This window comes from Neofelis nebulosa, chromosome 16, assembly GCF_028018385.1.
Source record: "Neofelis nebulosa isolate mNeoNeb1 chromosome 16, mNeoNeb1.pri, whole genome shotgun sequence".
In the NCBI taxonomy this organism is placed as follows: domain Eukaryota; kingdom Metazoa; phylum Chordata; class Mammalia; order Carnivora; family Felidae; genus Neofelis; species Neofelis nebulosa.
The window spans coordinates 62,020,601-62,048,057 of NC_080797.1; the positions used below are offsets into that span (position 1 = coordinate 62,020,601).

Here is a 27,457-nt window from a genome sequence, read left to right on the forward strand (position 1 = left end):
GCACACTGCAGTTATGAACATTTCCACTGTAGGTAAGATAAGCAGATGTTGGATGTTTTCCCAAAGTTTCTCTAGTGTCACTGAAGAGGTTTATGAAATCTGCTTTACATTTTTTCAGTTAACAGTTAATGCTAAACAGGCAACATTCTGAATGTTTTTCTCTTCATATTTTATCATTTCTACAGTGACATAGTTAAACAATAGTTACCAAAAAGAAAACAAAACATATAGTTAGACATTATACTTGTATCTTCATTTTCCAATATTTACTTCTAAACTAAAAGTTACATAAATAGTTCAATATTTCAAATAGAGTGAATTTTTAAAATCCCCATTTTCTGCTTCCTCTGCCTCAAACCCCACTTAAAGAAAAATACCTATGTCTAAGTATTCTCAATTGACACTGAAAACTGAAGTAATCCTCTTAGGGGAAGAAGTCCTAAGACAGATAAATAAAGCTGTTTTTTTTTTAAATTTTACTTTTTTTTTCTTTATAAGGTGTTTAATTTCTTTTTTTTTTTTTTTTTTTTTTAACGTTTATTTATTTTTGAGACAGGGAGAGACAGCATGAATGGGGGAGGGTCAGAGAGAGAGAGGGAGACACAGAATCCGAAACAGGATCCAGGCTCTGAGCTGTCAGCACAGAGCCTGACGCAGGGCTCGAACTCACGGACTGCGAGATCATGACGTAAGCCAAAGTCGGATGCTTAACCGACTGAGCCACCCAGGCGCCCCTAAGGTGTTTAATTTCTAAGAGAGCTAAACTGGTCTGAGTTTTCTCAAGTCTTTATATGCAAAACCCAGATTTTTTTGCCACAGCAAATAGGTATTGGATTAATGCCTAAATAAATAATGTGAGATGGCAAGAAAGCAAAAATGGCACCTAAAACTTGACTGGTCACACTTCTGAAAATTTATAACTATATGTGGTAGGCTGTAGAAATTGGTCTTAACAGCAAAGAATGGTTTAATAGCTTAGAGAATCCTTGACCTTCAGTGCACAACTGAGTTCAATAGCACATTCATTCCACTAAATGTCTAAGCCCCGGGCAATGTCTCCCAAACCTCCCAACAAGCCCTTTATAATTAATTTACAAGCCCTTTATAATTAATTTACTAAGTATCTGGATTAAATGAAATTAGAAATTCTAATTCCTCTCATAACTTTTTCTTCGAAGTAACAACTTTAAGTCATTTTTGCCTTCTAGGATATAGTTCAAAGCACCAGAAATACTTTACCCACTATTGCTTCTCTTTACACTCATCACATAGGTTGTGACTATTTGTTGAAGAACACACAATATTCAGCCTTTACAGTAATATTCCTAGTTTTTCTTAAGCAAATTCCATTTCTGGAATATCTACTCCAAGATTATTATGAGAGTGAGAGAGATGGAGGGGGGGGAGAGAGAGAGAGAATGAGAATTCAAGAGGCTGCACAATCCTTCTCAATAGTGAGAAAATGTTAGCTCAGGATCTTTCAGAGTTGGGAAATCATGAGTGATTGTTTAAAAATGGATAAATGAATCTCACTGGTAAGGTCGAAAAGCTTAAAAAGAGTTCTGACTTGGGGCGCCTGGGTGGCTCAGTTGGTTAAGCGTCTGACTTCAGCTCAGGTCATGATCTCTCAATTCATGAATTTGAGCCCTGCATCTGGGCTCTGTGCTGACAGCTCAGAGCCTGGAGCCTGCTTTGGATTCTGTCTTTCCCTCTCTCTGTCCCTCTCCCACTCCCACTTGGTCTCTCTCTCTCAAAAATAAACACTAAAAAAATTTTTTTTAATTAAGAAAAAAAGAGTTTTGACTTAATTTCTAAGTCAAATGCCTGAGACAGTCTATTCCAGGTTCTTAATTTGGGGCATGAGAAGGGATTGGGAGGGAATGTCACTAGATTCCTTTGACAGTTTGATGAAAGCTATGGCCTCTCCTGCAGAAAAATAAATGTATTAATCATATACAAACCCACTTTTGCATGTGATTTCAAAGTATCCATGAATTTCTTAGTCTAAAACTCTGGATTAAAGGAACCTGGTAATTGCTTTACAGAAACTATGGGCAGCTGAGAATTAACAGCCTCCCCACTATTACCCCTCATCTTTTAGCAGCTAACAACTCCACTTTAACAAGAGGCAAACACTGATCAATGCTTGGATTTAACTTTGAAACCAAAGGAAACACACATCAATAGATAAAGTTTGGGACTTTCTAAGGGTCTTTTTTTATTAATACTTTGGACTCTTTCAATTCTAAAGCACACAACAGGCAAATCGAATGAAAAGACCCTCTACCTCTCCCCACTATGCTGCCCCCATTTCTCCCTATTTCTGAAAAATCCCTCTCCAACACATTTAAATTACAAAGATCCCCAAGCATTAGGTGAAACTTCACTCACTGAACCCCTGAAGTACTAGATATAACAGAATTTCAGTACAATAAAAAATTCTGGACAAGATTTTGAAATTTATTAAAGTTGAATCAGACCAGCAAATGAGATGTTACATTTCTTAAACCTGATGGATACTCCAGAAATTTTAACAGCTACCTAGAGCATGCCATTCCATGTACCATGCTGCTACAGTACTTATTTTCGAGGAGTGTGAGAAATCTAGTATCACTAATACATTAAACATTGCTTTATTATGGTAAGTGATTCATCATGAAGGAAATGAGTAGGTTTCGAACTTTATTGATCTTATGATTTTATAATGCATGCTACACGGGAAAGGAGATTAAATGCAAAGTGTAACTGTTACTATAAAGGTTAATGTTTATCACAGTTAACAATCCTCCTCTATTGCCGTTATGTTCATAAATGCAGTGGCCTCATATTGTTTAGGTGATTTTTTTATACCTAGAAATTGATTTATACAATACACCAAATATTTACACTTCAGTCTGTGGCTCAAACAATGATTTATCAGGTTGTTGACCATTTTTTCTAAAATAGGATCGCCTTGGGGCGCCTGGGTGGCGCAGTCGGTTAAGCGTCCGACTTCAGCCAGGTCACGATCTCGCGGTCCGTGAGTTCGAGCCCCGCGTCAGGCTCTGGGCTGATGGCTCGGAGCCTGGAGCCTGTTTCCGATTCTGTGTCTCCCTCTCTCTCTGTCCCTCCCCCGTTCATGCTCTGTCTCTCTCTGTCCCAAAAATAAATAAATAAACGTTGAAAAAAAAAAAAAATTTAAAATAGGATCGCCTACTCCCAGCTTACTTTTCATCACTTTGTACTGCTTTTTCTTTACAGCTAATTTATTATTTTTTAATTTAATTCCAAGTTAGTTATCATATAGTGTAATAATGATTTCAGGAATACAATTTAGTGATTCATCACTTACATATAATGCCTAGTGCTCATCCCAACAAGTGTCCTCCTTAATGCCCACAGCCCATTTAGTCCATCCCCCCCACCCAAAACCCCTCCAGCAACCCTCAGTTTGTTCTTTGTATTTAAGAGTATCTAATGGTTTGTCTCCCTGTTTTTATTTTTGCTTCGCTTCCCTGTGTTCATCTGTTTTATTTATTAAATTCCACACACGAGTGAATCATTTTGTCTTTCCTTGACTTCTTCTGCCTTGCATAACACACTCTAGTTTCATCTATGTTGTTGCAAATGGCAAGATTTCATTCTTTTTGATCGCTGAGAAATATTCCATTGCGTGCGCGCGCGCGCGCGCGCGCACACACACACACACACACACACACACACACACCCCCACATCTTTATCCATTCATCAGTGGATAGACATTCGGGTTCTTTCCATAATTTGGCTATTGTTGATAGTTATAGCTAATTATTAATAATAATTTATTTACATGAAGGAATGTAAGCTCTAAGAGCTGTGACTTGAGTCTTTTTGGATCACTGATGCATTCCCAGTGCCTAAAACATTATAGGTCATCAATAAATGAATGAAAAGATATTTACTAAGTACAGATTTGAAACAGAGGCAAACATGGCACAGCACAAAAGCATGGGATATGAAGTTACGACTTGGATTTCAGTCACTGTTATTGCACTTATTGTTTACAGAACCTTGAACAAGTCACATCTCTTTGAATCTCAATCTCTTTCCTTTAAAATGATGCTAAAATATTACTGCACAGGGTTACTGCAAGTATTACAGAAAGTAACAGAAGTAAAAATGTGTTGCAAATATTCGTGATTGTATCTAAGAAGTTATTCTTGGAAAACTGGCAGAAAATTCTGTAAAACGGATCAATCTCGAGAAAGCAAGTTATCTCAAGTCACCTTATCCTTGGTCTTGCAGAACTGTAGAGGGAGAATGAAGTAGTGAGAAAGCCCTGAGTTAGAAAAGATGGGCTTGAACTTCACTTACCAGCTGGCTGACCTTGAGAAAATCTCTTAACCTAAGGCTTAATTTTCTAATCTATAAAATGAGGGAAAAATACTGCCTCAGAAGTGTAATTGTTTGATTCAAATGTTCCATTAATTATGAAAGCACTTTTAGAATATAATGCAGAATATGTGTTTTTATTAAAATCAATTAACTGGCATTCCTTAAAGAAAATCCTAATCTTATTTGTTCCACCAGTCAAATAGAAGGTTGTATTATTCAAGAATGTGATCACATAGACTATAGGCAGAAGTATACCTACTCCCAATTCTTGCTGCGGGCTCTCCAACTTTGGTGAGAGGATGGAACACAACAGATGATAGAATAGGAAGATAGAGAGTGGGAAGAGAAAACAGAGATTCAGAAAGACGTGAATAAGTAGCAAAGCTCTGATCAACTACAGGTCTATTTAATTTCACATTCCACAGGCAGGGCCAACTTCAGGGATGTGTGATCTGTGCAGTTGCACAGGGTAGGAGCTCGCAGGGGCCCTGCACTTGGTTTAATGCTGTTGTTGCTGTCTTGAAATTCTCAGTTCTTTTTGAACAAGTGGTACCACATTTTCATTCTGCACTAGGCCCTGCAAATTATGTGGCTGGTCCTGCCCATAATCTTTCCACTAGAGGACAAGAACAATAGCTTAGTCTCAATGACTCTGTATACAGGAATCACTGCTAACTTAAAGGGCATTCACTAAAAAGGAGATCTTAAAACATGTTGGTGATCACACATTTATAATACTTGAAGTATTTTGAAGTGAGCAAAATACTTCTTAGAAGCCAATTTAATTAAAAAGCATTAGCCCCAATTAGAAATACAAATGCCATATGCCTTTCCTATTTTTGTGCTCCATCACATCCTAATAATGAGCCAAAATGTGATGAGTAAATCGAATACCTGAATCTAATCAAATTGACTTTCCATTCTGAAATCCAACAAAAGACCCTTTAATGTGGATTGTCTTTGGTTTTGATTTGATATCTGCTATCTCACAGTAAGCCAAGTAACATTACCACAGAAATCATCTCTGGAATGATATCCTTAACACAACCCAATTCAATGAAATCACACCCTTTAAATAATGGTTTGTTTATTTCTGTTCCTGCTGACTACAGACAGTTGGTGACTGTTTTTCCTTGACTGAAACGGAAAGGCTGAAGCTGATGAACTGAACATTTCCCAGGCTGCAATTCAGTTTTTGACGTCTGCAGGCCAAAAACATGCCTTTTCCTCTGAAATCCAGACTGAGCCTATACTAGTCCATTTTGACCTTTAGATTCCTTATCAGTCAGCTTTGGTCTCTGACAGTGGTTGGACAGGCCAACCAACAGAGGTCCACTCTCCATGAACAAAGGCTGGTTATGTAAAAGAGGTGAGCTGTGGGCAGAGATACGATCTGAAGAGAAGGTGCTGAACTCATCCTCTGTGTTCCAGCAGCATGTCCAGGACTGCTGTCACTACAAAAAGTGAAACTTCACCCAAAAACATTTTCTCTGCTGGTGATTTAAACCCACACCTTCATTAAGGAAGCAGCTGGATTTCAGAGAGAGGCAGGCAACCACCAATACTGAAACCAGCATGCAACTGTGGTCTGTACTCTTAACATTCCTTTCTCTTTCCTTTTTTTTTTTCCCCTTTAAGTCTGCCAGAGGACCCCTTGGTTACTATATATATACACATATAGATATGCCAGTGACATTTCAACGTTAAGATTCTTTTTTTTTTTTTTTTAAGTTTATTCATTTATTTTGAGAGAGAGAAGGCACAAATTGGGGAGGGGTAGAGAGGAGAGAGAGAGAGAGAGAGAGAGAATATGAATCACAAGCAGGCTTCACACCATCAGCACTGAGTTCAACGTGGGACCGGCGCCCATGGACCCTGAGATCATGACCTGAGCTGAAGCCGCCGGATGCTTCATTGACTGAAACACCCAGGCGCCCCATCAAGGTAAGATGCTTTAAAAGCTTTAGGAAATACACCTTTCTCCTTTCTCCATTACTCAATACTCATAGAGACTCTAAGATGAAAACTTTTATTCCAAGAATTTAGCAGTTTGTTCCCTAAAAACGTTAACCTCCTCAACTCTGAGAAATACATCCACTGCTTCCTATAGATAGAATCTGGAAATTCTAACTTCATCAGTTAGAACTGTTTACAAACTAATGTGTTTGATCATCTTTTTAAATTTCACTATCCTTAGAGTAAAATGGTACTACTGGAAATCTCAATGCTGTTTAACATTTCCTAAACAGAAAACAACGAAATGTTGCTCAAGGTCTGAATTAATTTGCTGCAGGATTCTAGGTAAGCTGGATTTCTCTGAAATCCAGCTGCTTCCTGTAAGTTTATCTTTGGGGTCTAAAATTCTCTAAGTCAAAAATGGTGATGATTTTAGAATAAAATGAAAAAGTGGGGAGCCAACTAAAATTCACAAATGCTACATATATACTCAACAACATCTCAGGATAATTAGTTTATTTTGACCTCTGACCAACAATAATGTATTGATAATACATTATTATTTCATCTTCCTATTAGTTCTACTCAAATAGTTCACAAATTAAAGCATTTTCCATTAGTGTTTAGGTAGGAAATAGCTTCCTGATAGAAAAAGGCAAATGAGGATCAGTTTTTCTAGGTATCTAAGTAGTTCAGATGAATTAGTGAATAAAATTCTATTTATCTCAATTTCACTTATCATTTCAGGAGGGTTATGAAAATGAATTACCAAAACTGCTGGTGGCAGTGAGACTGGTATATTTCTGGTAAGCAAACTAGCAATCTATCAAAAGTCCTAGAAATAGGTATACACTTTGGTCTAGCGATCCCACAATTGAGCTTTAGGATAGTTCTTTTATGCAAAGATTGCATAAGACACGTGCAAAGATTTAGGCACAAGGATATTCATTCAGTGAGGCTTTCTTTATAACTGAAAAAAACTGCACATAATCAAAATGTGCAACAATAGGACAGAATTTGAATCGGTTCTATGGAAAACAAACAACTCTGAACAAGGATATGAAGAGAAATGAGTTTGAGGACAATGGCAGGATGTTCGCAATATGCTAAGTGAAAAAATCAGATTACAAAGCAGTAGATAGAGGACAATCCCATTTTTATTTTTTTATTTATTTATTTTTTTTTTCAACGTTTTTTTATTTATTTTTTTTTTGGGACAGAGAGAGACAGAGCATGAGCGGGGGAGGGGCAGAGAGAGAGGGAGACACAGAATCGGAAACAGGCTCCAGGCTCCGAGCCATCAGCCCAGAGCCCGACGCGGGGCTCGAACTCACAGACCGCAAGATCGTGACCTGGCTGAAGTCGGACGCTTAACCGACTGCGCCACCCAGGCGCCCCGAACAATCCCATTTTTAAAAGTATATACATATATAGAAAAAGCCTGGATGATGTTAATAGTAAGATCTTTAGGAAACAAGAATGAGTGTAATGCTTTTTGTGGGAGAAAAGGAGTGCTTTAGTATTTTCTGTTTTTTATATAATAAATGTACATTATCTGCAAATATTAAAAAAAAATAACTGGGGCACCTGGTGGGTATCTGACTTAGAAACTAAGGAGCTGAACATTGCTTATAGAACACTAAATAAGTTGAGCCATTAATAGGCAACCAGGCCATTAAACTGGTAACCAAGCCAATAAGAACAAGGGCAAATAGTTATCAGCACACTCCACCCATTATAGCTCACTCTACTGTAAATATTACAAGCGCTCTGTGCCATGGGAACCACCTTGCCTACCACATGATGCTGATGTAATAATATCCAGAGCTAAGCACCTGGAGGAAGCAGAGAAAGGTTTTGCTTTGAATTACTTGAATGCATTTTTCTTTTTCTTTTCTCTTCTCTCTCTCCTCCCTTTTTAAACCATAAAGCTTCCACTAGCAGATAGTGTAATGATTTCTATTCTTATGCTGCCTGTGGGGATTTCACATTATGCTCCCAGCCACCGGTACTGATTCATTAACAGCCTTGTAAAATTGGCAGCCTTCCTAAATAAGCTATGTAAAGTCTGCAAATGTTACTGAGCTGTGTAACTCAGTGGGTACTCAATAAAACTTGATAAATTCTGCCCATGATAGATCCAAAATATGCTCATAGCAATATCCCAAAGAAAATCATCAGTCTATACAAAAGCTTTTCTGGATTCTTCTGCTAACCACAAAGCATTAATAGCAGTCCTTCACTGAAAAGTAACTATTGTAATATGGTGATAACATCCACCACATTCATCTTCCTTTTCTCTCACCACTCAAGTATCCTTTACCTCTGTTCATACAAATCAAGACATTTAAGACAGCAAGAAATAAAGGTCAGAGCCCCAGCTCAAATCCTACTGTAATGCCTTTGCTAATTGGCTCATTTACAATACCTTTCTGTCCTCTGAATACTTAACATTTGTACCATTCATCTGACACTTAGCACCTGTTAAATTGTTTTCTTAGTTATCCTTTTATTGACCAGTTCCTATATCTTCAACAGACTGAGCATCCTGACTGCAGAAGAACCATGTCTTGTGTTTCTTTGTATCTCCCACCCTTTGCCCAGAATAGGTGCAATTATTACAATGATGCAAATGATAGGATTTTACCATCAGGCAGGCTCACCACTCTGTATTCTAATTCTTACTCTTATATTTCAGCTTATGTCAAAAGAGCAAAAATATTAGCTACCATTTACTGAGTGCTTACTATTAGTAGTACTTCACACATATCACATTTAATCCAAATAGGTATTACAAGCTCCATTTTATTAATGAGGAAAATAAGGCTTACAGTGGTTATATAATACATTCAAGGTCACACAGCTCATACATAGGTGATGAAACTCTGAATGGGACTCTTACTATTAGCAACAAGAACAAATGGCAAGTAAAATCCTGAACATGTGACCAAGAGACCTTTTAAGACTTTTTAAAGAGAATATTTAAGGAATGGGATACTTTAAGAATTGACTGTGAGGGGTGCCTGGGTGGTTCAGTTGGTTAAGTGTCCAACTGAGGCTCAGGTCATGATCTCGCAGTTCGTGGGCTTGAGCCCTGCATCAGGCTCTGTGCTGACAGCTGAAGCCTGCTTCAGATTCTGTGTCTCCCTCACTCTCTGCCCTTCCCCTGCTCACACTCTTGTCTCTCTTTCTCAAAAATAAATAAACATTAAAAAAAAAATGAATGAAATTTTATTGGGGATGGATAAACATCACAGAGGTGGGATGTCAAAGAAGTTCAGCTTCACATACTGTTTGTCCTATTCCATTCATCTCCTAGGAACAGAAATATACACTGAGAATTTATATTCTCCACAGATGCTGCAACTTTTCAAACTAAAGCTCTCCACAATAGAAAATAAAAAATTAATAATAATAGAAATTAAAATATTTTTGGTGTTGTGGGAATTTGGTATATCAACCTTAGGAGAAACATTGTACAGGTGACCAGTATGAACAGTATGGGTCTGAACTGCCTAAGTCCACTTATGTGCAGATTTTTTCAGCAAATATACTGGAAGGTATTTCAGAAAGCTGCAGCAACTTGAAAAAATTCACAGATGAACCATGCAGCACAGAAAAAGTCAGAAGTTATTATAAGAATATAGTATATAATACATATGACATACAAAATATATATTAATTGGCTGTTTATTTTATTAGTAAGGTTTTTAGTCAACAGCAGACTATTAGTAGTTAAATTCCGGGGGAGTTAAGTTATACACAGATTTTTCTATGAACAAGAGGGTCAATGCCCCAAACTCCTGCTTCGTTCATTCAAAGGTCAACTGTAATTGTAAGTCTTCTACATTTAATTTTTTTTTTTTTTCCACGTTTTTTATTTATTTTTGGGACAGAGAGACAGATCATGAACGGGGGAGGGGCAGAGAGAGAGGGAGACACAGAATCGGAAACAGGCTCCAGGCTCTGAGCCATCAGCTCAGAGCCTGACGCGGGGCTCGAACTCACGGACCGCGAGATCGTGACCTGGCTGAAGTCGGACGCTTAACCGACTGCGCCACCCAGGCGCCCCATAAGTCTTCTACATTTAAAAACTAAACTGTTATAACTAAACAAAACAAAAAACCAAAAAAACCAAAAAACAACCCTAACACTCTAAAATACACTAACCCAGAGGTTTCTCTTTATTTGAAAGTAATTCGAGCCACTGGATTCTGTTGCTTTATTTTTTTTTATTTTTTTAATTTAATTTTTTTTTCAACGTTTTTTATTTATTTTTGGGACAGAGAGAGACAGAGCATGAACGGGGGAGGGGCAGAGAGAGAGGGAGACACAGAATCGGAAACAGGCTCCAGGCTCGGAGCCATCAGCCCAGAGCCTGACGCGGGGCTCGAGCTCACGGACCGCGAGATCGTGACCTGGCTGAAGTCGGACGCTTAACCGACTACGCCACCCAGGCGCCCCTCTGTTGCTTTAACAGACATAACTAATGCCCAATCCCTCAGGTTACTAAAATAAGGATCACAATCCTCTAGAAACAGATTAATGCAGAAAACAAGAGTTGCTCACTCAATTTGCACAAACCTGCAAAAAATGAAGTGGGCCTATATTTGCCCTTTGGTGTGTAACACTAGCAATCTATTTATAAATAATTTGCTACATCCTTTCCAAATCACAGGAACACCCAGAAGTCCTTGATGTTCTTAGCACATTTCTTCAGGTTAAACCTAATTACATTACTGGCAGCAACATCCTGCACCATTCAACAAAGCAAAGTTAATTTTAACTCTATCTTAAAGTAGTTAGGATACCAATTTTTTTTTTCTTTCACCTTAGAAATTCAGAAACATTATGGGATAGCATCTACACCACTACTCTTTAGCACCAAGGCAGTTTAACATAATTAAGAGGACTCACAGTTACTGGAAAGACCCAAGAAGAGATGTGAGCAACATGATACATAGAAGTTTGGACCCTTCTATTACTCTGAGGTCCAACAGCTCTTGGAAACAGAGAATGACAAACATCCTTAATTATTTAGCTTTGGGCAGTGGTTTCTCAGTGTTAGTCAAAAGGAATTGCTCAATTTCAGGAGTGATTACACATAAGCACACAAACAAAAAGCAGTACTTTAGGGGAAAAAAATCCACTCTAGATTTATCAAAAAGAAATTTTGACTTGAATGTATTACAACCTCACCATTCCTGTTCATCTTCATTGTGCAGATTTACTCTTTAGTTAACCTGCTTAAGTAAGCATGGTTCCAATAAAACCAAAGTTGAGAGCTCTCTTTGTTTTTTTTTCTCCTTGGTTCCTAGCCAATTACTGCTCTGACTTCAAACACACACAAGTGTGGATAAAGTCACATAAAATTATCACCACCAACGAAAACATAAATGTACCTTTATACTGTGACAGATCATTAACCTTTCCTTCATATTTGAAGGCCAGAACACCTAGAAGATTCACTAGATGTAAATTTACTTGATCATCTTTTAAAGGCATTACACTTTTTAAAAATTTTTATTTTTTGTTTGTTTTTATATTAGAGAGTGAGTGGGGGACAGGGTACAGAGAGTGAGAGAAGGAGAATCCTAAGCAGGCTCCACGCTCAGCAAAGAGCCTGATATTGGGCTTGATCCCACAACCCTGGGATCATGAACTGAGCCAAAATCAAGAGCCAGACGCTCAACTGACTTGAGCTACACAGATGCCCCAAACAACCCGCTTTTTGAGGCTATCTTCTCTGCATAAGAATCTCATAACTACAAAAAACAGTCGGTAGTAATTTAAAATCAAAGAAAAAGAAATATCCTATGCTTCTTTTAACTGTATTAGTTTCTTTACCCACCAAAGAGAGAAAAAAAAGACCTTAAATTGCAAATAAATGCCTGGTTTCAATCCATTATCAATAATCTATCAATTATTCTAATTATGTTTGTCCATTTCTGTAAAATACATGATTTAGATTTAAAAAGTATCACGGAGGAGCACCTGGATGGCTCAGTCGGTTTAACATAATTGGCCAACTTTAAGTTGCCAACTTTAAGTGGCCAACTTTAGCTCAGGTTGTGATCTCATGGTTTGTGAGTTTGAGCCCCACATTGGGCTGTCTGCTCTCTGCACAAAGCCCACCTTGGATCCTCTGTCCCCCCATCTCTCTGCCCATCCCCACTCATGTTCTCTCTCAAAAATAAATAAAACATTACAAAAAAATAAAAAAATAAAAAACATCATGGATGAGGGGTGCCTGGATGGCTCAGTCTGTTAAGCGACTGACTCTTGATTTCGGCTCAGGTCATGATCTCAGGGTTTGTGAGTTCGAGCCCTGCATTGGGCTCTGCTTTGACAGTGTGGAGCCTGCGAAGGATTCATTCATTCATTCTCTCTCTCTCTCTCTCTCAAAATAAATAAACTTAAAAAAATATCATGGATGATAACTATACTTATGCAATGAGAACAAAGAAATTTAAAAACTTGAAAGGCAAAAAAAAAAAATTCATAAAATTATAACACTGAGAGTAGGACTTCTTGGTTCCAGGCTTGTCAAACACAGGTAATTTTTGCTAAAGAACTGTTTCAGAGCTAGAAAAAGATGGAAGGCTACACCTAAATTATTCTACAAATCAGACATAAGATGGACAAAGACTGTATCAAAGATTCAACAAATACTCAAAAGCAAAAATCATAAACAATAGTAAACCAAATCCAGCAATCTCTTAACAAATAATGCAAATAGCATGTAAGGATGATTTAACTTAGTAACTCAATATAAGTTGCTGCACTACTAGCAAATGGGGGGAAATATTATCATTCCAATAGATGTTCAAAAATCACTTAAAAAAATTCAATAACTACACCTAAAAATCTTTGATTGGATATACAGTTGACCCTTGAACAATGCGGGGGTCAGGAGAACTGCGCCCCCATGCATTTGAAAATCTGCAAATAACTTCGGCTCTCTGAAAACTTAATGTCTACTGTTGACTAGAAGCCTTACCAGTAGCAAAAATAATTGATAATACATATTTTGTATACATATTCTATAGTGTGTTCTTACAATAAAGTAATCTAGACAAAAGAATGTATTAAGAAAATCCTAAGAAAATATATTTATAGTACTGATTATAAAAAAATCCATGTATTAGTGGACCTACAAAGATAAAATCCATAATGTTCAATCCTCAACTTGAGAAATGGCCTATGCCAGAACCTATAGCACACAATACATCTGCTAACAAAACATAAGAAACATTCCTTTCACAGTGGAAAACAAGATAAAACCATTAGCACTATTATTTAACATTCCACTAAAGCCCTAGCCAAAGCAATGTTTCAAATAAAACTCATTTACAGATGATATAATGATGCATGGAGAAAAGTAAAGAAAATCAACTTAAAAATCTATTGGCTATTTGGACCAAGCAAGTGTTCAGCAAGGTGGTCTGATATAAAAGCAAATATAGAAATTTTTACTACACAGTTACAGTGACTAATTAGAAAATGTCATGGGAGAGAGCTCAAGAAATACATTAAAACAAGAGCAACAAAAACTTTAAGAAACACCCATGAATATACCTAATAAGAAATGTGTAACTACTATATGAGGAAAAGTTTAAAATTTAAATGAAAAGCATTTAAAATATAGTAAACACACACACCACATTATTCACTGGAAAGGCTCATTTCATAAAGCTGTTAATTCTCTCCAAAACCAGTTCAGCGCAATTTCAGTCAAAATCCAAATAGGACTTTTGTTTGTTTATTTATTTGGGGGAGAGAGAAAGAGTCCCCTGGGTGTATGCAAATGAGCAGGGGAGAGGGAGAGACAGACTCCCAAGTAGGCTCCAATAGGGGAGAGCCCCATGCAAGGCTTCATCTCAGTAACTGTGAGATCATGACCTGAGCTGAAATCATCAAGATACTTAACCAACTGAGCCACCCAGGAGCCCCCTTAACAGGATTTTTTTAAAGTGGAAATTGACAAGGTGTTTCTAAGACATTTGGAAATAAAATAAGAATAGCTGATACATTAAAACATAATAACGAGGCAAGCCTTGCCATACAAGATATCAAAATACCCACTAAATTCCTATAGTAAGTACACAATGTGGTATTGGTGTATGAATAGAAAAACTATCAATAGGACTTAATTGTACAGAATCAACTCCAAATATCTATTAGAATTTAATATACAATAACTGTAGTGTTTCAAATCAGCAAAGTGAGAATGGACTAAATAAATGATACTGGGATAAATGACTATCCATTTGAAAAAAAGGTAAAGTCAACACCCCTATCTCACATTATAAATTCCAGATATTTTAAAGAGTGAAATACTTAAAAAGTATGGACTTATTAGAAAAAACATAAAAGAATACTTTTATAATCCTGAAAGTGGGTGGGAAGGGTTTTTTAAACAAGATACAAAACTCTGAAATCCTAAGAGAAAATATCAGATTTTATTAAATAAATACTAAAAACTTTTAGGAGCACTTGGCTGGCTCTTTTAGAGCATGCAGCTCTTTTTTTAATTGTATTTTTGAGAGAGAGGGAGAGAGAGAACGAACGAACAAGCAGGGGAGGGGCAGAGAGAGAAAGAGATGGAATCTGAAGCAGGCTCTAGGTTATGAGCTGCCAACTCAGAGCCCTGTGCCTTGCTCGAAATCACAACCCATGAGATCTTGACCTGAGCAGAAGTCAGATGCTTAACTGACTAAGCCACCCAGGTTCCCCTGAGCATGCAACTCTTGATCTCAGGGTCACAAGTTCAAGCCCCCTTTTGGGTGTGGAGATTACTTAAAAATAAAATCTTAAGAAAAAAAATTAAAAACTTTCATTTTTTAAGTTTTTAATGTTTTTATTTTATTTTTGAGAGAGAGACAGAGTGCAAACAGGAGAAGGGCAGAGAGAGAGGGAGACACAGAATCTGAAGCAGGCTCCAGGCTCTGAGCTGTCGGATCAGAGCCTGACATGGGGTTAGAACTCACAGACCGTGAAATCATGACCTGAGCCAAAGTTGGACGCTTAACCGACTGAGCCACCCAGGCGCCCCTAAAAACTTTTATAACAAGATGAAAAATTAAAAGACACATAATAAACTGGTAGAAACGGTTTTGGGTTTTTTTTTTTTTTTTTTGGCTACATATTAAGATCATGTAGAGTACATCAAAAAGAAACAAATACCAACAGAAAAATAGTCATAAGTACAAACATGCAAATTACAGAAGAAAAGTGAAAAAGACCAATAAAAAAATATAAAAGGATACTTAAACCTCTATAGTAATAAAGGAATTGCGAATAGAGAAATATTTAAGAGCAGGCCCTGGAGTCTGAATGCCTATGTTTGCACCCTGGCTATATAATATTATACAAGTAACTCAACATCTCTGTGCCTCTCATCTGTAACTGAGGAGAATATCTAACTCATAAGAAAAAAGAAAGATAATGTGAATAGTATTCAAAATAATGCCTAGTACATAGTAAGAGTTCAATAACATGCCATTTAATGTTATTATTAGTATTACCAGGATTGGTGAAGGTCTATTCCTACAGCTGGTAAGAGCAAATTAGCAAAGCCTTTTTTGAAGGCAATTTGGCAGTATGTATCAAATTTTTAACATATACATACCATTAGACCCAGAAATTCCACTGCTACAAATTTATCTAAAGAAATGTTTCCATATGTATACAAAGATAGCAGTCCAGTACAGCAGTGTAGGAGCTCTGTGTTTTGAGACAGGAAATGCTGGTTCTAGTTTCAGTTCTGCCAATAACAAATCATGTAACTGCTATGCAAAAATCACTGCACCATTTCAATTTTTTTTTAGTTTATTACTTCATAAAATGTGGATGAGGACTTGCTCAATCTGCCTCAGAGGAATACTTTAAGGATGTTGTTGCCAAGTGCAGCCCCTGGACCAGCATCATCTAGGAACTTGTTAGAGATACAAAACACCTTTCAGTTTCACAAAAAGTTACATTTTGGATAATTATCTGGATATGCTCTCCTGTTGTTAAACTTGAGCTTTAGAAAGCATCCATGTATAGCTTCAAAATCAAACTCATATATGAAATCAAATACTAAATACAAGTATTTTAGGTCAAGGATAAAAAGCTCAAGGTAACCCATTTCACAATCAAGCAATGTTTCAAGCACTTAAGTTCCAAGATTTCTGATCAGAGGTTTTCATAATGGGAATACTGTTTTAATGGTAGCCTCTGTCAGCATTTTGTCTAAAAATTCTTGATCTTTTTCTGATCTTTTTTGGTAGGCACAAAAATAGCCACCTATTTGATACGTTGTTTGGCATATACCAATAATGCTAGAAGACCCCTTGCTTAGTGGCCACCTCTCAGGGATTGAATGTTGGCTCTCGAAACATAACATAGGCTCCCATATTTTTCAGAAATTGATTTCTCCTTTATTAAAAAAGTATGCATAGACTCTTAAAGGGCATGTAACTTCTCATGATTATTTGAGAAGTCTGATTTAAGACTCCTGAAATTTGATCCTATGATGCTCTGGGTCGCTCACATATTTTTTTCTAGTAGGATTTAAGCTTATGGCAGGGACTATTCTTAGTTTCTGGAGTGAATTTAATCACTTCTTAATGTTCTTCATTGATACTTCAAAATTAACCCCCTATTTGGTGAGTTTTATGCAATGACAAAGGGAGACCATAATGTAATAATGATGATATAATTTCCAGTAAAATACAGTAATACCCTAGTTATTCTCTAATTTCATCTATATATAACAGTTGAAACTCAAGAAATTAGTATGAACCTGTGAAATCACCAAAAAGGTATCTAAACACCATACTCTAAAGGTCATGAACTTTCTCCATTGGAGAGCCCCAAGGATCTCAGTCTGTTATGCTGGCCTTTTTCCTCTGACACAATTCTCATAGCATTTGTTACTTGGTTTCTAAACCCACAGCAAATCCCAGGCAGCAAATAAGAACAGAATAAAAATTCATGAGTGGATTCTCAGCAGTGACAAGAGAATTATCTGGCTAAGAGTACCCGTGTGTCAAGGTATCCCCTTCCCCAAACATACACTTCAAATTTTTTTTTGAGTCAGTCTCCACTTATGATCCTAAATCTTAATCTTTTAGTTACTCCCACTAGTCGCTATTTATATATCTGGCACCACCAGGGAAATGCTCACACCAATTGAGCTCTATATTATCAAGCCTTAGAAATAATACTTCCCTTTAGGAAACAGATTAACTTTTTATAAGATCACATTAGAGAATCTAATTTTAAAAAGATATTTATCTACACAACATTTTCATATGATCTTAAGGAGTTCACTTTTTTTAAGTCTATTTATTTATTTTGAGAGACAGAGATAGCACAAGTGGGGAGGAGAGAGGGAGGGAGAGAGAGAGAGAGAGAGAGAGAGAATGAATATCCCAAGCAGGCTTTGTGCCACCAGCGCAGAGCCCTATGAAGGACTCAAACTCACCAAACCATGAGATAATGACCTGAGCAGAAACCAAGACCCAGACACTCAACCAACTGAGCCACCCAGGTGGCCCTAGGAGTTCAGTGACCTTCTAAAGCCAATCCATAAAACTCTAGGTGACCATGGATCCCAAATTAAGACCTTCTACATTACATGCCAAAAATGTGTGTTTCAACAGAATTTTTGGTATTATTTTTATCAGAATGACCTCTAAAGATTCTTAAATAATGATGAACTGGGGAACACTATAAATGCAAAATAAAAATGATGCCTGGTGTAATACTAATGAATATACTTTAGATGAAGTGAATTTGGATATTACATCTCTTATAAGAAAAAAGGGTAGCAAAAGACAAAAATTAAATAGATATTCTGCAAATTCTTTAAAAGACTGTCTACGTTAGCAGCAAATCTTAGTGTGGCAAATACATTTTTTTACTGCTAAGTTGAAGATGTCAGCAGTTAAAGACAATTCGTAAGATTAAGTCTCAAAAGTGACCTTGCAACTCCTCAGAATATAATTTTTATAGTGGTTGAAAGCACCAGTCTAGGAAACAGCTCTGGATTCTAAGGACAGTTTTATCATTTACTAGCTACATGGCCTTGAGCAATTAACATCTCTGAGTCTCAGTTTCATTGTCTGTAAATAGAACAAATTGGTTCATAGAGTTGCTGTTATGATTATATGAGACAATACACGTTAAACTCTTAGCACGGTGACAAGAGGTCAACAAATGGCAGGCATTAGTTATTAATTTCAATTCACTCATTTTTAATGTAGGTATTTATGGTTTGCAAAGTGTTACTGGCACATATGATCTCTTTTGATCCAACCTGGGGGTAGGAGCCTCATTTTACAGTGGAAGAAACTGAAGTCAAATGATTTACTCAAAGGCAATAATAAGTAGGAAAAGAAATTTGGGCTTAATTTGATTATACTAGGAACTAAAATGCAAAAGCTGAGAAGCTCTGCCTTTTAATGTTTTTTAAAAGTGTAGTTCAATGTACATAAAATTTGCCATTTCAACCATGTTCAGTGGCATTAAATACATTCACATTGTTGCATAATCATCATCATTCATCCCTAGAACTTTTCTTCCTTTTTTTTTTTTTTTTAACGTTTATTTATTTATTTTTTTGAGACAGAGAGAGACAGAGCATGAACGGGGGAGGGTCAGAGAGAGAGGGAGACACAGAATCTGAAACAGGCTCCAGGCTCTGAGTGGTCAGCACAGAGCCCCACACGGGGCTCGAACTCCCGGACCACAAGATCATGACCTGAGCCAAAGTCGGCCGCTTAACCGACTGAGCCACCCAGGCGCCCCAAACTTTTTCTTCTTTAAAAAAAATTTTTTTTAATGTTTATTTATTTGTGAGACAGAGAGAGACAGAGCATGAGTGGGGGAGGGTCGGAGAGAGAGGGAGACACAGAATCTAAGCAGGCTCCAGGCTCTGAGCAGTCAGCACAGAGCCCGACGCGGGGCTCGAACTCACGGAGCATGAGATCATGACCTGAGCTGAAGTCGGTCACTCAACTGACTGAGCCACCCTAGTGCCCCTTTTTCTTCTTTTTAAATGAAATTCTATCAAACACAAACTCTCCATTCCCACTCCCCCAAACTCCTGGGGATTTCTTTAGGTGCCTCAAGTGGAATCACGTGGGATTTGTCCTTTGTCATTGGCTTATTTCATTTAGAATAATGTCTTCAAAATTCATTCTTGTTGCAGCATTTGTCAGAATTTCCTTCTTTTTTAAGGTTGAATAATACTCAGTTGTACTGCATACCACATTTTGTTTTATCCATTTATCTACTGACGGACATGTGGGTTGCTCCCCATGTTGTTTTGTTTTTTCAAAATATTGTTAACACTATTGATATAAGTTATCCAGTTTCTGATTATTCCCTCCTTTCCTTCTCTTTTATTCCATTTCTTTTTTTTTAAGGAAAAAAATGCAAGTAAGTGGCTGATTTAATTCTGTAGAGTTGATATACACACCACTAAAACCACTTTATTTTGTGGCTATTTTTTTGTAGGAGCTCCACCATGAATCAACACAAAGAAAAAACCTGAAACTCAAATGAGCTTAATTTGATTTGGTAGGAGAGCAAACCATCAATTAAAATAACTTATGTGTAACATTATAAATCACTTCACATGCTATTTTAGGACTTTTAATAAGAGATAGTGGAAAGTTTCTGTTGTTGGACATTAAAAAAAGTTTTTCAGGGTTGACCTGGGAGGGAGAAAGAAACATTCCCTAAGTATCCAAAAGTCTGGAAAAACCTCAGTAGCTGACTCTCCTGAAGCCACTCCGGAGTGAGTGATAACACACTACGAAGACCAAACTGCTGATACATAAAGTAACCCTCGCTTTAACTGTGAGGCGAGATTAACCACAAGCTTCGGCACACAGTTCTCAGAAATAGCTCAACCACAATGGAAGGGAAGGACGACAACTCTAGAGACTTCAAAAAAACAGCGACGATTTAAGATGCATTGAATCTTGTACTTTCGTGGATGAAGGTGTGCATGCAGGCTTGGATTTTGATTACGCACTGGTACAAGGGGAGATTAAAGGAAAAACAGCCAAATTACCGAAATTCAATTTTCTTAAATAATTCCAGACTACATACAGCCAGCGGGAGCGAAGAATGGACAGCCTTCTTTTGTGTGAACGGCTTTCGAAAAGAAACCTATAGTCACACGCAAATTTATTTGAAACAGCAACCCCAAAACAACAAACACGGGAGCTTGATCTCCAGCAGGACCCGCGAGGGAGTCCAAGCGTTTCCGGGCGACGGTTCAGAAGCTACAGACCGCCCTTCACCCAGAGCCTCCCGGCTCGGCTGTCACTCGGTCACCATAGACAGCTTCCAAGGGAGGACTGCACTTTCAGATTCCCTCAAAGTTTACCAGAAATTCTCGCAAAGGGTTCTTTAATCCGCCCAACCCCCAGGGACACTTTCTGCCTCCAAGAACTGCTCCACAGCTTCACCCCACTATATCCCCGGACACTTCGAGACCTCCAAGCACGCAGGACGCGATTTCGCCCTCGCTTGCTTGCTCCCCAGGATGCTGGGGAAAGCGGCTCCGGAAAAGCAAACTTTCCGAGCTTTCGCGGAGGGCGGGAGGGCGCGCCGCGAACTCACAGCTGGTTGATGGCGTTCTGAGAGATGACCGCGTTGGCGGAGAAGTAAGGGATCATGTCGGGGCTACCGAGGTTGCAGGTGCAGGCGGGAGACGCCTTCCTCTCGCGGGCCAACGTGCTCAGGGTCATGAGGCCAGCTCAAGGCGCACAGCTCCGCATCCTGGCCCCTCCCGGCTCGGGCACGAGGCGATCGCGTAGGGCTCCGCGGGGCCAGAGGCGCGGGCAGCTCGGGATCCCCGCGTCCAAACTGGGCCCGCCGGGTCGCACGGAGGCAGTCGCCGCAGCCCTAGGGCTCGGCTGTGGAGTCTCGGCGGCCGGGCGCCACCAACATCCCACCCCAACCCGCGTCCGGGGCGGGGCGCTGCGGCGGGGCGGGCCGAGCCGAGCGGGCGGGGAGAGTCCTAAGAGCAGAGAGGGTCGGCCCTTTCGGGCGCTCCGCCCCTGAGCTCGTGGCACCCACCGGATCACGCTGCGTGCCTCTCGGCGGGCGAGCGAGCGAGGGTCGGCACGAAGACATCGCGGCTCGTGTGAAGGAGTGAAGCGAGCCTGGGGTGAGCAAGAAAGGCTCGCGTTTCTTGGGAATGTTTCCACAGAAAGGTCCTGCTTATCTTGAACGGCTCTATACATTGAACCTCAAATCCCATTTTTCAAATGATCTTAAAACTTTAATAAAAGGTCGTACATTAACAAATGTAACGAATACTTACCAGCGGTTTTCTAGGTGTTAAGGGCTAGGGAAATTCGGTAATAAACTAATTTTTTTTTTTTAAAGCAAAACATCTGAAGTTATAATGGGGAAAAAACCTATTTACATTGTCGATAACATCTGCTAACCCTTGTAAATAAATTTATAAAAGGCTTTCCTAACCATCCTCCAAACCAAGGACTCATAGCCGTTAGCTGCACATATGAATCACCTGTGGGGATTTTAAACACTCCAATACCTGGCTACACCACAGACCAATCAAATCAGAGTCTCCTGAAGTTGGGATCCTAAACATCAATATTTTTTCAAAGCTCCCCGGGTGATTCCAATACGCAGCTGTGGTAGATAGCTATTGTGCCAGATGATCTAGGAGAGGGAGACAGGCTAGAGAATATAACCTTACTTTACAGATGTGGAAATAAATATAAAGGGTCTAGCCAGATAACCTCATTTGTAAGTGACATCACTTAGATAGGAACCCTAGTTTTATGACTTCTGATCTAGGTTGGGCTTTTCCCACCAACCCTATATACCCTGATGCCTTCATGAGTTTAATCCTTTATCAATGTTGCTAACAACTCACTGAGCAATGCCTTTCACCTGACCAGGAACCAACTCTCTGAAAATCTCTTTTCTCTCCTGCATGCTATATAGTGGTTTACAAAAGGGGCTGACCTGGTGTGGGCACTCAGTAAAAGTTAGCTCCCTCACCTCTTGCCCTTCCAGTTTCATCAGAACAAATATTTTCAGGTATGAGCATTTTATGCTTTTTGAATACTTGACTAAACTATATATCAATAGAACTGTCAGGAGTTCTAGAGCTGGAAATTAATAATTTTAAAAAATGATTTCACTATCCTATTACCAGACAAAAGAGACTAAAATGAGGAAGAAGTCACTTTAAGACTCAACATATGCTAGAATCAAGAAGAAATATGTCTTTAATTTTTATTTTTTAATGTTTATTTTAGAGAGAGAGACAGAGCAAGCAGGGAGGGCAGAGAGAGGGAGACACAGAATCAGAAGCAGGCTCCAGGCTCTGAGCTGTCAGGACAGAGCCCAACCTGGAGCTCGAATCCACGAACCAAGAGATCATGACCTGAGCTGATGTTGGTCACTTAACCTGAGCCACTCAGGCGCCCCTTAATTTTTTTTTAATGTTTACTTATTTTTGAGAGAGAGAGAGAGAGAGAGAGAGAGAGAGAGAGAGAGAGAACGAGTGGGGGAGGGGCAGAGAGAGATGGAAACACAGAATCCAAAGCAGGCTCTAGGCTCTAAGCTGTCAGCACAGAGACCAACGTGGGGCTGGAACTCAAGAACTGTGAGGCACCCCAAAATGTGTCTTTGTTTTATATATACAATTTTTCAGATCTCTTTTTCTATTGGGAGGTTTGGCAATTTTCTAAATACTAGTAATTAAATAATCAATCTAAATTATACATTCTATTTCTAAAACCAGAAACTCTTTTGTTAGTTTATCCTTCCATAAAACTTAAAAGTTGGTGGGGTGCCTGAGTAGCTCAGATGGTTAAGTGTCCAACTCTTGATTCTGGCTCAGGTCATGATCTCATGGTTGGTGGGATCAAGTTCCTAGTCAGGCTCTGAGCTGACAGCGCAAAGCCTGCTTGGGATTCTCTCTCTCTCTTTCTCTGCTGGTCCCCAGCTTGTGCCAATGTGGGCGCGCATGCTTGCACTCTTTCTCAAAATAAATAAATAAAGATTTTTTTTAAAAACCTTAAAGTTGTTGCCTAGGGATTTGAAATATTGCAAACTCATACTGGAAATAGGATCTAAGTTTCCTATGGATCTGATAATAGGAAAGAACCAGTTGGCAAGTGAAGAGTTAATGAAAGGTCTGGAGTCCAGTGCATCATCGTCTTCATCCATCTCTGGTAAGGAAAATGTTTGAAAGATTTATTCAGGCTGTGTCAGCAGGCACCCAAATGGCAGTGTAAGAAAAAAAAATCTGCTGATACACCCCAAAATAAATTGCTTTAAATATCTGGCAAAGTTGCCAGTTTGAAACTTCTTCCAGGCTGTAATTTATTATAGCCTCCTGGCAGTGATCAAAAAAAAAAAAAAAAAAAAAAAAAACGCAGCAGGCTCTTTAGAAGAGCACTGTTAAGGTGAGTCCAGTTCCTTTCATGACAGCAGAGATGGGATTTTATGGAAGTCAATACTAACTGATGCTGCTTACGGAAGACGATGGAATGTCATCTGTATCTGTCTGAAAAAGAAGTCAGCAGGAAATGTATCTTACTCAATTCACACTTAATATCTCTGGCATTTAAAAAACGCTAAAGATAAGGATTTCATAAATATGTATATCTGTCTTTTATAGATAGGTTCCTATAGTGACACTCCAGAAGTGCATAGTCCTTTGTTTCCCCTCAAAAGACCTCTGCCAGTGCCTTTTCAGTAAAGTCTATTTTAACACCCCCATCTAGGCCTTTTCAAAAGCTTTCAAAGTTAAATTCTTGCTTTGAACTGTAATATAGGAAATTGGGAAAGTGCTACAACGTGCCTCATAGGTTTTTAAGAAAAAAATGGAATCATCTTTGCAAAGTGAGGTACCTTTAAGGGAATAGATCTTTCTGCTACTGTTTTAAAAGTTTAACAAATTCCTTTTCTTTTCACAATCTGCAGAGTGTCAAAATGTCAATCAATTTAGTTTCAGCTCAATTTAATCCTTTACTCTACACTGTCAGAAAACAAGGCTCTAGGGCGCAAGCTTTCTGTACCCAAGCTTCTAGGAATTCAAAAATGATTCTAAATTAGACTGAGCGACGTGAAATAAATGAAGCTAGTTTTCTACTCCACATGAAGTCCAAAGGGGCTTTTAAAAATGTGCACAAAGGCCCCGAAGAAAAATTGTTGCATTTCTTCACTCTTGTTTGAGTTAGAAGATTTAAAATAAATTTTGTCATGTCATTTGCTGACCATTTCAAGGCTCAGAAATATGAATATTCTATAATGTTAATCTGGCTCTTGATAGCATCAGCTATGACCAGATTAAATTTTTATAGAATTATATGGTAAAAGCATTAACAAAATTTTAAAGTAATAGATGTCTCTTGTATCCATCGGTACTTCCATTACTATGCCTTCATGTGTCTCTCCATAAGATACAAACACTGTAAAACTGTAAAACCAGAGACTTACTTGTTGATCAATCGGTATTCCAGGACAGATATGAAAGTGCACTTAAGTGTGAGTGAAGGATGTAGGCATGTTTTTGCTGCTGTAACAAAATTTCATCATGGGTGGATCACTTGAAGGGAAGGTAGCTAATGAACTAAAAAGTGACAGTGTAACGTGCCAAAAGCAGTAGGCCAGAAACTAGAGAGGACCTAAGTTCTAGTTCTAACATGGCCACTTAATAAACTAAGATTTTGGCTAAGTCACTTATTTTCATCTGTAAAATGGGATAATAAAACCCTAAGGAAAGGTCCCCAAATCTGTTTTTGTGAGAGTTAGGAACCGTAGGAAAGGAATATCATTCAGCTTAGAAGTCCTGAAAAATACATTTAATCCACTTAAGATAAACAGTCATCTAGATGAAAGCAGTAGAGCCCAGCAGTTAAAAATCTCAATCTTGGTTTTATATATAAAATGGAATATTACTTAATCATAAAAAAGAATGAAATCTTGCCATGTGCAACAACATAGATAGAGCTAGAGGGAATAAGACTGAGAAACAAGTCAGAGAGAGACAAATATCATGGTTTCACTCATGTGAATTTAATTTATGTGGAATTTAAGAAACAAAACAAATGAACAAAGAAAAAAGAGACAAAAAACTAGACTCTTAAATACAGAGAACTGGTGGTTCCAGAAGGCAGGTGGGTGGGGGAGGATGGGTGAAATAAAGGGGATTAACAATACACTTATCTTTATGAACCTTGAGAAATTTAAAGAATTGTTGAATCATTATATTGTACACCTGAAACTAATATAAAACTATGTTAATTATACTTGGAAAAAAATCCTAGCCTTGGAATTAGTTGGATGGGTTTGAATCCTAGTGTCACCATTAGCTGTGTATTTTGGATAGTTATTTAATCTATGGCTCAGTATTAGTCCCTAATTTATGAAGTTACTGCAAGGATTAATTAAGTTAATACATGTAAAGTGTAAAAGAGTGGCACAAAAATCTACTCTTTGGACTTAAGGGCTCTATAAACTTAAGAGAGCTAAGAGAAAGGTTGAGGAGGAGATTGCCCTTCAGGAATAAAATCAGAGAGTTGGAATCTCCAAAGAACAATCTTAGATCAGAGTGCATGGCTGTAATAAATCTTTTTATTTTTTTTTTAATGGGTTTTTTTTTTTAACGTTTATTTATTTTTGAGACAGAGAGAGACAGAGCATGAACGGGGAGGGTCAGAGAGAGAGGGAGACACAGAATCTGAATCAGGCTCCAGGCTCTGAGCTGTCAGCACAGAGCCTGACGCGGGGCTCGAACTCATGGACCGCGAGATCATGACCTGAGCCGAAGTCGGACGCTCAACTGACTGAGCCACCCAGGCACCCCTAAAGATTTTATTTTTATTTTTTTTTTTTTTAAAATTTTTTTTCAACGTTTTTTATTTATTTTTGGGACAGAGAGAGACAGAGCATGAACGGGGGAGGGGCAGAGAGAGAGGGAGACACAGAATCGGAAACAGGCTCCAGGCTCCGAGCCATCAGCCCAGAGCCTGACGCGGGGCTCGAACTCACGGACTGCGAGATCGTGACCTGGCTGAAGTCGGACGCTTAACCGACTGCGCCACCCAGGCGCCCCAAAGATTTTATTTTTAACGTAATCTCTACACCCAATGTGGGGCTTGAACTCACAACCCCAAGATCAAAGGCACATGTTATACCAACTGAGCCAGGCAGGCACCCCTAAATCTTTTTTATTTTTAAGTTTCTTTGCTTCTCTAACTCCTCCATTTATCTGATCTTTTGGTTGTTTCTCTGAGGTAAAAATTCTTAATAGGGATAAGACCTATGTGCCTTTCTTCAGGTCATTAAGAAAGCTGTGGTGTGTGTGTGTGTGTGTGTGTGTGTGTGTGTGTGTGTTGGGAGTGGGCAGGGGGACTCTGAAGTCTGTCTGGCAGCCTTGAGGTAAAGTTGACTGTACATTTTAATTTATGCACTGACGAAATTAAGATGTTGACTAGAAATAATCTTCTATGAAATATAGTCTGAAAAATAGCTAAAGCGGGGTGGGCAGCATTAAAATGTCAGTGAGTCTGATGTCAGAGTTATAGATTCTAGTGACTTTATCCAATGGGCTAACAGAAAGCTAGCCGTATTTGTTTGTATTTGGGATGAGAAGTTGAAGAATGAATGAAAATTAACATACATACAGATTTCGCCAATGTACCACACTATTTCTTCCAGGAGTCTTCACTATTATTGTTTGCTAGGTAGCTAATTACATTAACTTAATATTGCATTCTGTAGTAATGTGAGATCTGCAGTGTTTACTACAGTTTTGTATTTATAACCTTTGAAATAATAGTATTACCTTATATAACTTCATTTAAAAAATACCTAGTCATAAGAAATATGATTATACCTGTCAGAAGACCTATTTGTATTTTTATGTTTTCTCTAAGGGCGTATCTACAGAAATAAACAGTAAATTAATCCCCTGAGTGTCAAAAGGGAGAAAACCAACACTTTAAAGAGTTATAAAACAAAAAGCCTGTTACCTGGAGTAGCACAACATTCTGTCTCCTGTTAATCTGTAAAACGCTAGGATAAAACTCTCAAGATAATACACACAAGTTCCAAACTTGTTGCCCAGACAGCACCAAGAGGTATCTCACT

At 38.4% G+C, this 27,457-nt stretch overlaps 1 protein-coding gene across 6 annotated transcripts in view; it reads right to left on the bottom strand.

The window, feature by feature from the left end:
• The window catches only part of SSH2 (slingshot protein phosphatase 2), a 264,730-nt gene that overhangs the window by 91,550 nt on the left and 145,723 nt on the right, over positions 1-27,457 (bottom strand). Inside the window, exon 1 of one of the 6 annotated variants that reach the window (XM_058704061.1) lies at positions 20,936-21,303. The exons of 4 other annotated variants lie outside the window; for them this stretch is intronic. In XM_058704061.1, coding sequence (XP_058560044.1) covers positions 20,936-21,063 — 128 coding nt within the window. In that variant the 5' untranslated portion in view covers positions 21,064-21,303. Of the gene's footprint in view, positions 1-20,935; positions 21,687-27,457 lie in introns of those variants that run through there. One more of the 6 variants, XM_058704063.1, reaches the window with a different exon arrangement.